Source organism: Nycticebus coucang, chromosome X, assembly GCF_027406575.1.
Source record: "Nycticebus coucang isolate mNycCou1 chromosome X, mNycCou1.pri, whole genome shotgun sequence".
Taxonomy (NCBI): Eukaryota; Metazoa; Chordata; class Mammalia; order Primates; family Lorisidae; genus Nycticebus; species Nycticebus coucang.
Window position 1 is genome coordinate 36,783 of NC_069804.1, and position 16,476 is coordinate 53,258.

General features: G+C 53.2%; 1 protein-coding gene across 1 annotated transcript; it reads left to right on the forward strand.

Moving 5' to 3' along the window:
* Nucleotides 1-325: 325 nt before the first annotated feature.
* Nucleotides 326-14,626, forward strand: PLCXD1 (phosphatidylinositol specific phospholipase C X domain containing 1). The gene is made up of 7 exons (XM_053580870.1): nt 326-390; nt 2,600-2,722; nt 6,775-6,911; nt 8,041-8,169; nt 8,945-9,100; nt 10,015-10,198; nt 14,290-14,626. The coding sequence occupies exons 2-7, from the start codon at nt 2,614-2,616 to the stop codon at nt 14,526-14,528; spliced, it is 954 nt and encodes a 317-aa protein (XP_053436845.1). The 5' UTR covers nt 326-390; nt 2,600-2,613; the 3' UTR covers nt 14,529-14,626.
* The last annotated feature ends 1,850 nt before the right edge of the window (nt 14,627-16,476 follow it).

Genomic DNA, 16,476 nt, shown 5'->3' on the forward strand with positions numbered 1-16,476 from the left:
GGTGTCACTTGTCCCCTGACCAGAAGGACACTGTGAGGACCCAGTCAGGATGTCCTCTTGATCTCTTGTTCCCCAACCCGGAGAATGGGCAGACTCTGTCACTGTCAGGACACCCTGGTACCCCCAGAGTGTCCCCCTGCCCCCTGGTCTGTGAGGACATGGCCCCTGATGGCACCTGGGCAGTGGTGCCCTGGCTGTGGGGCCTCTGCCCAAGTTGGGGGTGGTGTTTTCAACCGGTTGGGACAGGTTGGCTCTGGGAGTGCCCGCCCTCCCCCGTAGGGAGGAGTGATCCGCCCTCCAATCCCAATGGCCTGAATGTACTTTAGGAAGTGCTTGTGTGTCCCAGGGAGAACAGCAGCAGGAGCTGCTGGAAACTCAGAAGAGCGGGAGGTGAGTGCCCACCTCCTTGGGGCTCAGAGTCCTCCAGGGACAAGGGGGCAGCTCAGTCTTCATGGGGGCGGGGAGGGGGTTTAGTCACCCTCCTACAGCTCAGGCGTGGGGCTTCTCATCTTCTCCTGCCTGGGACCCTTGGTGGGGCAGGGGTCATAGATAAGGACAGGGGCCAGGGTTCCCTGGGGGTCTGTGCCTCCAGAGAGGCAGCTGCAGGTGTCCCGTGACTTCTTGGGGCTGTGACACTCCTGGTGATTTGTGCAACGGCCTGGATAGAGCCTCTTGCTCACCAGGGGGCCTTGTGGCTTGTCACTATGGGGCCCCTCTGGGAAAAGCCTTTATTCACTCATGCCCTCACACTGGGGAGGGTGGGTGTTTGAGGATCTGGGGATGTCGAAATGTTGGGAGGAGGGAATATCGGGGCTTGGGGCTTGGCACCTGCTTATTCACCAGACAACTATTCTCTGAGTGTGAACCATGCACCTCTGGCTGGGCACCTCTGGCTGGGGGTTAGGGTTAGGGAGGGAGAAGGCCTTTCCAGTGGAGTTAGCAGGTGGGAGTGCAGCTGTCTTACCTGGCCTGGCCACTCAGCCCCACTGTGACCTTCAGCACATTTGCATCTGTCCCCCCTCAGCCGTAAGGACAGGATATAGAGGACCTTGCTGATCAGGGGTTAGGGCTCTTTGAGAGCCCTCCAGGCCCACTCAGGTGCTGTCTGGAGGACGCATTGGAACTGCCCTGAGAGTGGGGGGTAAGATCTTTGAAGATCCCTGCTGTGCTCCATAGATGTCATGTAGTGAGAAGGGTAGTAAGACAGAGGAACAGGAGGGACACTGCTTAGTGTCAGGGGACATGGGATGTGAGGTGAGGGTCTGATGATGTGGGGAAAAGAACTGTTACAGTAGAAGGGAGACTATTACAGTAGAGGGGGACTATTACAGTGGAGGAAAACTTATAGTAGGGGAAGACTGTTACAGTAGAGGGGGACTGTTATAGTAAGGGGGGACTATTACAGTACAGGGAAACTATTAAGCATGGGGGGACTATTATGTTAGAGAGACTATTACAGTAGAGGGGGACTATTATATACAGGGCAATTATAGTGGGGGACTGTTATAGTCGAGGGGGACTATTACAGTAGGGGGGACTATTACAGTAGGAGGGGCCTATTATAGTAGAGAGGACTATTACGGTGGAGGGGGGACTATTTCAGTAGAAAAGGGACTATTACAGTAAAGGAGAGAAGGAGCTAAGGAAATTTCATCCCAACATATGACTCTCTGGTATGACCGAAGGCCATTCGAGGTCACGACACTGGAGGAGGTCTTCCCTCTCTTCGTAAACTGGACTAGCCTGATCAGAGATCAAAGAGGACAATTGACTCTCTTTCCCCCTCCCTGCTATCCCAAGATATTTCAGGCATGAGTGTTGGGAATGTAGGCAACCTGGCCCAAATCATTTGGTCATAAACACCTGTCTCCCAGGTCAATTCACAAGTCAATCTATTTCTCCCCATTCACTGGTTATCACTAGCAATCCCTCTAGCAACCGCTGATGCCCTGTCCTCCTGCATTTCTCCCCTCCTCTGAAGGGTGATTGTAAAGATATCTGAACTACATTGAGAAACTGGGTAATCGCTGTATGATTTGTCCCTGTGTGCACAGTAATAAATCCTTTCTGTCATTAATCTGTCTTCGGTTAATCTTTCAGTGAACATTCAGCAGAAAGGGCAACTTTCCCCTCACCTTTATAGGGGAACCATTACAGTAAGGGGGACAATAACAGCAGAAGGAGGCTATTACTGCTACACTACAGGGGGGACTTTATATTAGAGGGGGGACTATTATGGTAGAGGGGGCTAATACCATAGAAGGGGACTATTACAGTAGATGGGAGATGGTTTTAGTAGAGGAAGACTGTTACAGTAGAGGGAGCACTATTATAGTAGATGGGGACTATTTTAATGCAGAGAGGACTATTACAGTAGATGGGAGACTGTTACAGTGGAGGAGGGACTTTTATAGTAGAGGGGGGACTATTAATCTAGAGGATAAATTTCCTCTAAGAGAATATTTGAGGAGGTTATCCTGACCCCCTCAACAACCCTATTCCTCCCCAGTCTGTTTTTTCCTCCCCAAAGCCACAGCCCCTGTGTGATCAGTGCAAGTTTTTGCCCTAAAAAAGCTTCTTTTCCTTCTGCGGGTTGCAGGAGGCTGTCCTGCCATGGGCGGGCAGATGAGCACCAGGCGCTGCAGGATGGAGAACTCAGACTGGATGTCAGCACTGAGCCCTCAGCTGTGGGACGTGCCCCTGCACCACCTGTCCATCCCAGGTGAGGTCGGGGGAATCCTGGCTAGTTTTTCTTTTCGTGTCACCTGCACGACCCCACAGAGGCACCACTGCAGGGCCAGTTTCTGGTGTGGGGAAACCCTCAAGCACCCAGGTGGACACACACATATGACACATATGCACACAGGGCACACATGCACACATAGGCACATGCATGTGCACCCAAGCACACACCTGTGTCTCTGTCTCCCTCATCATGATGCAGGCGAGGGAGGTCCACAGGCTAGGAGGGTGCGGCTTTGGGGGTGCCTTGTCAGCCTGGGAATTCAGGGTTACACACCCCTTGGCTAGTCTGTTCTTACTTCTAGAACATGAGGGAGAAGGTTTCGGGCCCTGCCAGCTTCTCCATCACTCTCCACCCAAGACTGCTGAGAGTCTCCTGGGCTCAGCACTCCAGTGTTGGGGAGGAGAAACTTAAATGCCGCAGGGATTTTTCAAGTGAACTGAAAAACCCTCGAGTCTCTTCAATTGCAACAAATGATGAGCAAGACAGCACTGGACTGACACCTGCCGGAGGTGGGACACGCCATCGTGGCCACAGGTAGTGTGTGTCCCACGTGACATGCCACAGTGTCCTGTCTGTGTCCAGCACACGAAAGGTCCCTTGTCTACCAGCTATTGTGGTGTGAGTGGTCCTGGGTGCCCAGCTGCCAATGGCAACTGCTGACAGCTTTGGCCGCACCACACATGGGTGAAAATGTGTTTGCTGCTCTTTGGTTCACACTTTTCGGAAAGCGTGGAGCCAAGTGACCTACCTCATGTTAATACGAGACCTGTGTCCAACTGCTCTGAGCATGATGTCTTCCTGGCTCATCCGTATTGTGGCCATGTCAGAACTGCCTTTCTCTTTGTGGCTAATATCCCTTGATGGAAGGAACTTGGCTGTTCCCACCTCCTGGTTGCTGTGAACTTGGTACACTTGTCCTTCTTTGCATCTGTTTTCATTCCGCACCCTGCATGCTCAGCATCTTTTAAAACTGATGCTGCAGCAGGATCCGGAAACATAGCTCTGCCTGCATTCCTGCTGGGGAGTCCCGCCCCTGCCAGCAGGCCCAGTGGAACAGGATGTGGACACTCCCTCTGACAAAGGGAGCTGACAGCTGCCCTCCACATACCTTGGAGTCATCCCTCCTCATTCTCTGTCACCTTGATTAAGTGTCTGCACGTGGTTGCAGGGTGAGGGTATGGTGACTCCCTCTGCCATCCTCTGTGATGAGCGGGCAGGCATTTCCATCCTCTGCTTTCATAAAAAGGGAGTTAAAGGAGAGGCACCCACCCATGCCTCTCCACGTGTGCACCACAGCCATCTCCAGAAACTGCTCCCTCAGAAGGGTGCAGTTTTCACTGGGTGGCTGTTGCCAAATCCCCACGTGGCTTCCACTCTGTCTCTGTGTCTCCTCCAACACGATGCATGGTCCAGCCTCTTTCCTTTGCCAACTGGGGCTCTGCAGTGGTGCCTCGGTGTTGTGTCAATTTGTTCTCCAGTTTTCACTTTGTCCCTGCTGTTTCTAACAAAGCATTTAAATTTTTTTTTAATTTATTTTTTTTTTATTGTTGGGGATTCATTGAGGGTACAATAAGCCAGGTTACACTGATTGCAATTGTTAGGTAAAGTCCCTCTTGCAATCATGTTTTGCCGTGTGCAATTCACTCACTGTGGACTAGCATCAGCCAGACCACCACCCAGGCAGGGCATGGGACAGTCCCTCCCCAGAGGGTCGCTTTGTGCCTGTTGTAATCAATGCACCCAGAAAAGTATCCCCATCCTGACCTCTTGCACCCCAGGAGGTTTTGTCTCTTCTAGAACTTTCTACTGAGGGATCCTGACAGTGTGTACCGACTGCTATCACTCAGCGATGCTGTTGAGATCCATCTGTGCTGTCACATGGACCAGAAGTTCTCTTGTAGAATTTTATGACTTTTTAAAAGAAATTTATATCTTTGTTTTACATGCATTTATGTTGGTGGGGAGGATTCAATCTGCAGCTTTCTAGGACTACCCAGTCGTTCTGGCAGTTGGACTCCTGCCAGTACATGAATCCAGCCATGGAAATGACATGGCCATGTGGTGCTGTCTGGACCTAGAGAGGAAAAAGCCCCCAGGAGCCAGGCCAACCTGAGCAGGGCGCAGAGGAGTGTTGACACACAAATGCGGTGGCCAGAGCAGCATCCCCCAAATCTCTTCCCACCGAGAACTGTGAAAGCAACTTATTTGGAAATGAGGTCTTTGCAGATGTAATCATGTAAGATGAGGTCATCCTGGACTTGCTTGGTTGGGTCCTAAATTTAAGGACTGGAGTCATCATAAAGACAGATGTGCAGAGAGGACAAACTATGTGGAGATGGAGGCAGAGACTACAGTGATGTGGCCACAAGCCCAGGGATGCCCAGAGTCCCCAGGACCTGGGAGAGGCAGGAAAGAGCCTCCCCTGGGCCTGTGGAGGGAGAGTGACCCTGAGACCCCTGCACCTCAGACTTCTGGGCTCCAGGGCTGGGGAGAGTGAGTTTCTTTGGGTTTAAATCCTCAGTTTGTAGTCCTCCATAACACTGACAGCTGAGTCCCTGTGTGTGAGGTCACCTGCTGTGAGCCCCCCACCATGCACTTGTTATCTCTTTAATGCCTCTGCACTTCAGAAATACCAACTGTGAGAATGGGTTTGCACAGTCAGAGTGAAGTTTAGATAAACCCTGGAGGTGTAACCCTCTGGATGTGCAGAGAGGAGGTCCCCAGCTTCCTCCCTCCATGCTTCCCTCCTGAAGTGGAGACATTCCTCCTGCAGAGGACAGTGTGTGTATGTGTGGAGGAATATCCTTCCCTGTCAGGTCAGCTGTCCCCAGGACCATCATAGAGGGCAAGACCAGGCCCCAGGTAGGCTCAGGAAGTCTGTGAACAAGTCTGTGGGATGCACAAGAGGGTTAAGACCCAGCTCACTCAACTGCACTGTTTATAAGATACTAAGGTGCCACATCATCACAAATAGTTTTATTTATTATTCATTCATTCTTTCATTTATTTTTGAGACAGAGTCTCATTCTGTTCCCTGGGTAGAGTGCTGTGGCGTCATAGCTCACAGCACTCTCAAACTCCTGGGGTCAAGTGATTCTCCTGCCTTAGCCTCCCCAGTAGCTGGCACTACCGTCACTCACCATGAACCCTGGCTAGTTTTTCTATTTTTAGTAGACATGGGATCTTACTCTTGCTCAGGCTGTGTGAATAGTTTTAAATAAACTATTTGTATCAATATCTACTGGTTAGAAAATGAGAAAACTACTATAAACAGATTCTGCCTATACGTAATAGATATAAAACAGATTCATAAATGTGCTATTGCAATGTCAGTACAGAACTTTAATTTTTTACTTAACTCTATCTTGTCATTTTCCTGCAATTAGCATGAATTCCTGTGTGTATTAGTCTCCTAGAGCTGCTGTGATAAAGTACCACACGTTGGGGGCTTAAAATCACCCTGGAGCCCAGGAGTCTGAGCTGTAGGTGTCTCAGGGCTGCTCCCTCCACAGGCCCCAGGGGAGGCTCCTTCCTGCCTCTCCCAACTCCTGGGGGCTCCAGGCGTCCCTGGGCTTGTGTCCACATCACTCCAGTCTCTGCCTCCGTCTCCATGTGGCTTCTCCTCAGTGTCTGTGTCCCCTCTACTGTCTCTTAGAAGGACACATGTCACTGGGTTTAGGGTCCTCCCTAATCAAGATGGTCTCATCTTGAAATCCTTAAATAATAACATCTGTGGAGACCCTTCTCCCAGATAAGGTCCTGTCGTGACATTCCAGGCGGACATACATTTGGAGCCCGGGGAGGAGAGACAGGCAGTCCAGCTCCAGCAGTTGGGGAGACACAATGAGCAGGGCCCATGGTGGAGGCTGTGGGGAGGGGAGGGCTGAGCGAGAACTTGGGGCAGAGGTGAAAGGCGTGAGGGTGAGGGTTTGGTCACTGCTCAGATGCATTCTGCATGTGAACCTGTGATGCACAGTGTGGAGTGTGGGGAGGGGAGTAGCCAATGAGAGTCCCCCCTCTGCTTGTAGGCAGCCATGACACGATGACCTACTGCTTGAACAAGAAGTCCCCCATCTCTCAGGCCCAGCCCCAGCTGCTACGGCTGCTCAGCAAAGCTGCCCCATGCATCACCCTGCCCGTGGTGCTCAAGTGGTCTATCACCCAGGTAGGGGATGAGCGGGGTCCAGTGGGCATGGGAGGGGGCAGGGGGCTCCCTCTACCAGGGCCGTGTAGTCTCATCCCACCCCTACCCTAATTCTGGGGAAATGGAACTGAAGACAAAACCTCCTGCCAGCCCAGACGCCTCTCTCCAGAGGCAGGAGAGAGAGGGACAGTTTATTAGTGAACAGAACAGCTGGAGACCACAGTGGCCACAAAACTGCTCAGAGATGCAGACAGCATCTCACGGGGCCTCAGACCCAGTCCACATGCCCGTTCCGTTCTTAGGCTCAGGGTTGATGTCCTCTGATTTCCTCACATCTGTGATTGCCACCAGGTTCACCTTGAGGATTCCGGTAATCATGGTTTCCCAGGAAATGGGGAGACAGGGCATTTTCCTCCCTGGTAATTGCACTTCTGAGAGGCCCCAGGTCCTGGGAAATGCCTCAGGTTGTCAGGCTGTTGGGAAGCATGTTCAGGCTTTAGATTATTAACACTGGCCTTAACAGCACAGAGGAAGTCCCTACAGCTGCCAGTTTCTGAAGTCAGAGCTCAAAGAGCTGTGAGGGGGCTATGTCCTCCTGGCTTGTCTAGAGGACCAAGTATGTGGTCCTTTTCCTGTGTCCCCCCTACCCCTGTGCAGAGTTTGGGCAGCTTCTTTACCTTTTCCAATTCTTTTTGTTGTTGTTGCAGTTTTTGGCCGGGGCCGGGTTTGAACCTGCCACCTCTGACATTTGGGGCCAGCACCCTACTCCTTGAGCTACAGGCACCGCCCCCCTTTTCCAATTCCTGACTCTCTTCTCCCCTCTTGGGTCCAGGCCTCCTGCACCTGCAGCCACTGTGGTGCCTTTGGGCATCTATGGGTCTGCAGGGTGCCCTGGACACTGTGCTGAGCTCCTGGGGCCAGCAGCCTCTTCTTGGTGACTACCTGGGAGAAGTGACCAGGGATGTCCGAGATCAAGGTCAGGGCTGAAGGGGTTTCACACTCAGACAAGAGCTGTTGTTCCAATGGCAGGGTCCCACGTGACCTTCTGGGTGCATGGGGGAAGCTCTGCCCACTTCTGAGTCCCAGAGAGATTCAGAGACACAGAGTCCTGCCCACTCCAGGCAGAGACAATGGCAGCCTCTGTCCACAGGGGCTGGACGTCACGGAGCAGCTGGACGCTGGGGTGCGGTACCTGGACCTGCGCATCGCACACATGCTCCAGGGCTCAGAGAAGAACCTGCACTTTGTCCACATGTTGTACACAACTGCGCTGGTGGAGGTACGGGGGTGCGAATGGGGCACAGGTGAGGTGCAGGCAGGGTACAGGGCAAGGGCCAGGGCTGCGGTCTCTCACAGGATGGAGTGGCCACTGCAGGTCTGGGAGGATGGTGCTGACCCCAGCAATGTAAGTTGATTATCTCTCTGGCTCCAGTTTAGGCATTTTTCAATTCATTCTCTACTTGGTAGCTAGAGGGGTTATAAAATCAGAATATGACAAGTCACTTTCCTGCTTAAAGCCTGGTGGCAGTTCCCTACACCCCGCATCTGGAAGCTGCCGGAGCCCTGGGGTCTGGAGGCGGTGCCTTCTGTCTGTGTGTGCATGTGCACAGACACACACGTGTCCGTGGTGCACACAGACATGTGTGCACACACATACATGCACACCAATATGCACATGTGCACCCACACCCAGAAACATGCACACAGACCCATATGCACCTGCACACATCCACAGACATGCACACACAGGCATGCACCCACACACATGCACACAGGCGTGCACTCACACATGTACACACAGTCATATTCTGTACACATGTACATACGTACACACGTGCACGCTTTTCCATCCAAAATCTCCCTCTCTGCCTGTCCTCCCTGCCTTCCCCCTGCCTTCCCTGGCTGTGCCCACTGGGCAGCCCCCCACCCCGTTTGTAATGACCTGACCCCTCCATCCAGTGAGTTCTCCCCTCAGAACCCTCTTTGCATGAGGAGCTTTCTGGGTTTCCTCCTCTGCGGGAGCATGTAAATTACTCAGCATGTCCCCCTTGCAGGACACCCTCACGGAAATCTCGGAGTGGCTGGAGAAACACCCGCAGGAGGTGGTCATATTGGCCTGCAGAAACTTTGAGGGGATGACGGAGGACCTGCATGAGTACCTGGTCACCTGCATCAAGAACATCTTTGGGGACATGCTGTGCCCCCGAGGGGTGAGAGCAAGTGGACAGCCATGTCCTTAGGTCTTGCCTCTCCTGAGAGGAAGGGGATGGGTGTGTCCTTAGTCTTGTCTCTTCTGGGGGGTTGTCAGGCACAGCCTGCCTTAGCTCACCATGTGTGACTGCGGAGGTATTCAGGTAAGACCTCTGTGGCACCCCAGGTGAGACCACTGTGGTATGACTCCTGAAGTGTGACTGCTGCCGTGTGACCACAAGGTGTGACCCCTGAGGTGTGACTGTGACACTGAGGTGGTCACCAAGGCATTTGACAAGTCTCTTTGTGTACACTGTGAGGGTCCAGCCTCTATGGTTGGGGTCCTGCACATTAGGCTGACAGACAGCTGGGTACAGTGCCTCACACCTGTGATCCCAGCACTCTGTGAGGCTGAGGCTGGAGGATTGCTTGAGATCAGGAGTCTAGATCAACCTAAGCAAGAATGAGACCCTGTCTCTACTAAAAATAGAAAAACTAGCCGAGTGTTGTGATGGATACCTGTAGTCCCAGCTACTTGGGAGGCTGAGGCAGGGGGATCACTGGAGCCCAAGAGTTTGAGGTTGCTGTGAGCTATGATGCCATGGCACCCTTCCCAGGGCACAGATTGAGACGCTGTCTCAAACAAAAAAAAAGTACTGACAAAGGCAGAGTCAGGAGAGAAAAACAGTTTGCTACTACTCTGTGTGTGTACGGAGCCTCTCTGCTGCACTGACGGATAACTAAGCTGCTCTCTCCCATTGGTCCCTGCACTGGAGCCTGCTGGTATAGACCAGGCAGGCTCTGTGGCCCTACAGACCCCCAAGACCCCGCAGTGCTGACAGCCTGTGCCCCTGCTCCCACTCATCCCATGCCCTGCTCCCTCTCATCCCTGTACCCCAGGCCTCTCTCACCCCTGTGCCCTGCCCCCTTGCAGGAGGTGCCGACGCTGCGCCAGCTCTGGTCCCACGGCCAGCAGGTGCTTCTCTCCTACGAGGATGAGAGGTCTGTGGGCCGACACCTAGAGCTGTGGCCAGGAATTCCCTACTGGTGGGGTGACAAGGTGAAGACAGAGGCGCTGATATGCTACCTGGAGTCCATGAAGAGCTGCGGCCGCCCAGGTACTGGGGGCTTGTCCCGAGGCAGGTTCCAGGTGGGGCAGGTTCCAGGCAGTGCCGGTGACACCCCTCTGCTGTCTGGGCTGGGGTTTGCCTTCACCTTTAAGTTAAAGAAATTTACAAGTAAGGTGGTGCCTGTGGCTCAAAGGGGTAGGGCGCCGGTCCCCTATGCTGGAAGTGGCGGGTTCAAACCCAGCCGCGGTCAAAACCGTAAAAAAAAAAAAAAAAAAAGAAAAAGGAAGAAAGAAAAAAAAAAGAAATTTACAAGTATAATAGGTTCTGTGTATGTGTGTGTGGGGGAATATATGTACACGTGTGCCTGTCTGCATGGGTGTGGGCATGTGTGTGCATGCATGTTGATCCAAATACATGACAGAGGCAAAAATCTCAATCAATGGAGGTTTATTAAGCCAAGATTTAGGGAAAAACAAGAACCACAGACAAGCTTTGGCTGTTTTTCCATAAGGAGTTTGGGATCTTCAGCATTTTAAACACAACAAAGAGGAGAAAGCGGGGGTGGCTGATAAGGTAGTGGCTACAATCCGTGAGGCTGGAGAAATATATGTTTTACACGACATACGGGAACAAAGGGAGAAGATGAAGTGTCTGATCCTGTGGTCTCTACTTCTGCTGCTGGAGATAAGCTGGGGGTTTGAGCAGTTGATGGGGTCAGGGCTGTGCTGACAGTGGGCAGAGGAGGGTGAAGCCGTCCGGGCACCTCAGGGGGCTGCAGTCGCACGTGCTCCCTCGCTGCCTCCTTCTCTGTTGCTCTTTCTCCATCCCCTGCTCTGTCTCTGACTGTCTCTCCCTCCATCTCTTTCTCTCCCCTCTCCCCCACATTTCTCCTTCTCCCCTTTCCTCTGTCTCCCCCATCTCTCCCTATCTCTTCACCCATCTCTCTCTCTGTGTCTCTCTCCCCCCCATCTCTCCCCCATTCCCCATCTCTCTGTCTGTCCCCCTCCCTCTTCCTCCCTCTCCCCTTTTCTCTCTCTCTCTCTCCCCTCCCCATCAAATTCATCATCACAATTTACTTCTGAGCTTCTTGATAGTCAACTACACAGGCTCCTCCTCACATGTGTGACATAGTCCATGTGCCTGAGCCCCTCAGGCACCCTCTTCTCTCTCCTACCCACAGCTAGTGATGCTCTCTCTGGAGAAGTTCCTGCCTCAGGTCACCTGCCTGCTTGGTCCCCCAGGTCGTGCCCCCACGGCTGGTCTGCTGGCGGAGCCTTGCCCTTGCCTGAAGGCCGGCGGGAACGCATGATTATGTGTGCTTCTTTTTTGGTTTGCCTATTTTCTGCTGGGTTTTCCTTTTTCTTACTGGTTTGTTAGACTTCTTTATGGAAATCTGCCCTTTTTTGGGTCTGTCTTTCAAACGTCTGCAGTCACTGTGTGGGGGCTGGTGGTGTTTCTGCTTTATTCTATCATAAGTTGGTTCAAGTACAATGATGCTTATTGGTCATGGAGCCCATGGTCTCAAGTGCCTCCTACCTGCCCGTGGTCTGTGGGGCCACTCTGGGTCTGCGGGGCCTTTGGCCCCTCAAATCGTGTCCTTGACCAGCAGTGCTGATGGAGCTCTGTGTGCTGTTGCTGCACCAGGCTGAGTGGACAACTCGGCCCTTTCCCCTGAGCTGATGTGATCAGTGGCCCGTCAACAGACACCAGGCGAGGGGAAGGGTGTGGTGAGCCTCACCCCAACCACCACAGGGGTGGGTGCAATGGAGGGAAAGGGTCCTTTTCTCCCCCGATATCAAGTGCTGGGACCCCTTTTCTCAGGGAGGGACATAGGGCTGCAGGGACCTGACCTGTCCACAGAGGGATACAGGGCTTCAGGGCCCTGATCTGTCCAGGGAGGGACACAGAACTGCAGAGAACTGACCCATCCAAGGAGGGCTGGAGGCCCCTGACCTGCCCAGGGCTGTCCTTCTTGATGCCAGCCCAGTCTGACCCACTGGTGTCCACTGCCCTCTGTGGCTCCTGGTTTCTTCCTGGTGTGATCTCCCCTTTTTTCCTGTTTCTCACTGGTTTGTGGACAGAAATGACCTCTGTGTTTGTGTCCTGGTGTTGGTCAGTGTTGGATAGTGAAGAGTGATGTAACAGAGGGAGGGATTTGGGGGAAGAGGTCCTGGCCCAGAGTCCTGACCTTAATGAACTCTAAAATCAGTGTGGTTTGACCTGTGGGTGGAGCCCAGGACAAAGCAGCCCAGTCCCCCCACAGGGAGTAATACTCAGGGTACAGGGGACTACAGCAGGACATAGCTCAATGACCCTAGAGGACACAACGCCTGGTGGCAGGAGCCAGACACATGTAGAGGGTGGTCTGCAACTGTTCACACACGTGGCAGGGAGAGGCATGTCCACAGAGATGGGAGGGGCTGCTGCTGCCAGGCTGGGGAGGGGCTGTTAGTAGGGACAGCTCCTTTGGAAGGATAAGAATGTTCTGCAAATAGAGGTGGGGGTCGCACAGCCCCCTGAGCCTGGGTGTGCTAACTGCACAGAATTGCACATTTAAAATGGTGAATTTTGGGCGGCGCCTGTGGCTCAGTAGGTAAGGCACTGGCCCCATATACTGAGGGTGGCGGGTTCAAACCCGGCCCCGGCCAAACTGCAACCAAAAAAAAAAAATAGCTGGGCGTTTTGGCAGGCGCCTGTAGTCCCAGCTACTTGGGAGGCTGAGGCAAGAGAATCGCTTAAGCCCAGGAGTTGGAGGTTGCTGTGAGCTGTGTGAGGCCACGGCACTCTACTGAGGGCCATAAAGTGAGACTCTGTCTCTACAAAAAAAAAATAAATAAATAAATAAAATGGTGAATTTTATAGTGTGTAAATTTCACTTCAGTTTTTTAAAGCTACCTGGGTGTGGTCAGGCACAGCCACTGTGGAATGCCACAGTTCCAGTGTCCACCAAGGTTCAGAGATGGTGCCCTGGGCAGCAAAGGGCCAGTCATGACAGAACGGCACCAGGCGGCACTGGCTGAGGTCCCCAACCTGGTTGTGTGTTCCCCAAACTCACTAGGGGGCAGAAAGCCCAGCACCTGGGCAGCCCAGAGGGGCAGGTGGCTACCACCTCAGCCCCTCATACGAATCTGGGAATCTAGAGACAGAATAAACGCTTGGAGATTCTGGGCCAGAGAAAACAGCACTGTTTTCTCTGCAGTTGGGACAGCCGAGCAGGTAACACAGTGCTCCCCTGCACCTGGGGCAGCTTGAGTCACAGGTGGGGCCCAAGGTTCTGATCCAGCAGGTCCAGGGTGGGGCTGGAGCACCCCACTTTGAGAACCACCAGTCAGGATCCCCTCTCAGCAGGAGCCTCCTGTTGAGGACAAGGCCACAGACTTGGTGCCTCATACAGCTGATTGGTTTTTCTACTGATGGTTGAGCCCAGAAGCCCAAATGGGGCTCATTGGGTTAAAATCATGGTGCAGGAGCTGGTCCCAAGTCAGCTCCGGCTCTCCCAGCTCCTGCAGCTGCCCCTATCCCTTGGCTGCAGCCACTTACCCATCAGCCTTTGTCCCCTGTTTTCTGTTTTTTCTGGAGGTGGGGGTCGGGGTGGGATGCCAGCAGCTTTATTGAGTAATACGTAATAGATTGTCCCGTTTTCATCTTCTCATCACCTGTGTCCTCTTCATCCTCAAGTGCCTCTGCCTCCTGCTCATTCAGACCCTGTGACATCATTGGGCCCACAGAGATCATACAGGACCATCCACGTTTCAGGGTCCTTAATCCCACCTCTAAAGTCCTTTCTCACCTATAAGGTTATATAGCTATAGGTTCTGGGGACGAGGATGCAGACATCTTTGGGGAAGTTATTCTGTCTGCCACATGGGATTGAGATGTGGACATCTTTGGGGACATTATTCTGCCTGCCACATGGGATTGGGATGTAGACATCTTTGGGGGACAATAGTCAGACTGTACCCTTCTGTAACAAAATCTCTATAGTCTGATGCCTGCTGAGTTGTGTCAGACTCTGCTTCCCTCCGGCAGATCTGAAACCCCATGAAGTGAGGGTGAAGCCAGGCAGGGTTGGGGCCACAGGCGGTGGGATTCGGGGACCTCAGGAGCCTCATAACCTCTGTGCTGTGTCCCTGTTCCAGGTGGGCTGTTTGTGGCGGGCATCAACCTGACAGAGAACCTACCCTACATCCTGGCACACCCATCCGGGTCCCTGAAGAAGATGACGCTGCCCAGCCTGCCGCGCCTCGGGACCTGGGTTCGGGAGCAGTGCCCAGGACCTGGCCCGCGCTGCACCAACATCATCGCGGGTGACTTCATCGGGGCAGACGGCTTTGTCAGTGATGTCATCAGGCTCAACGAGAAGCTACTGTGGTGCTGACCTGGCCCTTCTGCGTCTTGAGTGCAGGACTCTTGGGTCATCCTCAGTCCTACCGGGTTCTGCTGTCACTGGGCAGAATACAGGCAATGGCAGGGCCACTGATAGTAACTGTTTTCTTATTTTTGTACCCTTGACGCTCTGGCATTTGGGGGTCCTACCAACGCAGGAAGAGGGGCCCCTACCCAGGGCTAATTCCTGCAGACATGACCACTCCCAGGGGCGTGTGTCCTCTACATGCCAGCTGCCATTTTGCTTGTAATGTTCAAGCACAAGCTAGTATTTCCCCAGCCTTGAGTCCTCCAGGGGCCTGGCTACTGGAGGCCACTATGTCCTGAGTCACTCCACACCCCAGAACACAGCCACCTGGGGCCACCTTGTACCCCAAGGCCTGCTGGTGCATCCTCACTGTCCGGGCCTCAGTGGCCCACCCAGCATGTCCCATGGGGATCCTGGTGGAGGCTGTGGCTGGCCGGGGGGCTTCTTGACTGCTGATCACACCTGGGGGACATTTCTGGTGTCAGGATGTCAGGGCAGGGCCTTGAAAATGACTATTTGGTCCACATTGCAGTATGTTGTTTGAGAGCAGATCATTTTCCAAAGAAAATCTGCTCATGTTCTCAGCCCTGGTCGCTGTGTTTCAATGAAGACGGCTCAAGGCCATGGGGACGACCACCGTGGCGTGAGCCACCTACCTCAGTTGTGACTCTGCAGTGTGGAGGACAGCTCTGTGCTCGGGAGGAGCCCGTGGTGATGAAGGAGCATAAGTCTGACGGGGACGTGTCAGCTATTCCCACCAGTCACTCACTTTAGAGAATTAAACACCAGAAAGGTCAAATATGTTTGTGGACTTTGTCACTGTCTAAACGACCAAGGTGCTTTTGGTCGCTTTCAGAGTCACATGAGGGAAGACTCTTTAGAAAATCTTCATTGGGCACTTATTGGAGGGCAGTCTGCCAAGAACCCTGGTTGAAGCCATGTAGGGCCCTGGGCTCCCAGAATCACTTGGCTGGTCCAGTGATGGAGACCTGAGGGGTGGTGGGCAGACCCCCTTCCTGAGACCCCCACCTTGGAGGCTTCTCCTGGGGCCACCACCTGACTCAGGAACTGGGGAAAGGCAGAAGTTGGAGAGCTGGGGCCAGGGGCAGCATCTATCCACACCCCACAGAAAGGCCATTCCCTTGTGATGCCTTGTCCAGGGCTCTTTGACCCCCACTCCATTCTCTGAGCTCCCCAGGATCCCCTCCCCAACCATCCTCTCTGGGATAAGACCCCTGTCCCATCCTCTAAGCTCGTCAAGAGCCCCCCCCCACCCCATCCTCTGGGCTTTAGGACACCCCTCTGACTTCAGCTAGAAGTCCTGGGTGATAGCCCCCAGCTCAGGTTCTTGGTGAAAGGGAGGTCTGGGTCAGCAGGCTGGCCTATGTACCAGGTCCTGTCATCCACACATCCAGGACTCCCTGAGCAGGAGTCTCCACTGGGTTCTACCACTTTAGGATTGGGATGTGGACATCTTTGGGGACATCATTCTGTCTTCCACATGGGACTGGGATGTGGACATGTTTGGGGACATTATTCTGTCTTACTGCATGGGATTAGGACGTGAACATCTTTGGGGACAGTTTTCTGTTTACCACATGGGATTAGGATATGGACATCTTTGGGGACATTATCCTGTCTACCACATGGAATTAGGACGTGGACATCTTTGGGGACATTATTCTACCACATGGGATTAGGACGTGGACATCTTCGGGGACATTATCCTGTCTACCACATGGAATTAGGACGTGGACATCTCTGGGGACATTATTCTGTCTACCACATGGGATTAGGACGTGAACATCTTTGGGGACATTATTCTGTCTACCACATAGGATTAGGATGTGGACATGTTCGGAGACATTATCCTGTCTACCACATGGGATTAGGACGTGGACATCTTCGGGGA

What these genes read in the sequence shown, in the direction of transcription:
- PLCXD1 (XM_053580870.1), top strand. Translation starts at nt 2,614, where the DNA reads ATGGGCGGGCAGATGAGCACCAGGCGCTGCAGGATGGAGAACTCAGAC. An exon ending in ACACAACTGCGCTGGTGGAG is followed by an intron (nt 8,170 to 8,944) that starts GTACGGGGGTGC and finishes TCCCCCTTGCAG; the next exon opens with GACACCCTCACGGAAATCTC. An exon ending in ACATGCTGTGCCCCCGAGGG is followed by an intron (nt 9,101 to 10,014) that starts GTGAGAGCAAGT and finishes GCCCCCTTGCAG; the next exon opens with GAGGTGCCGACGCTGCGCCA.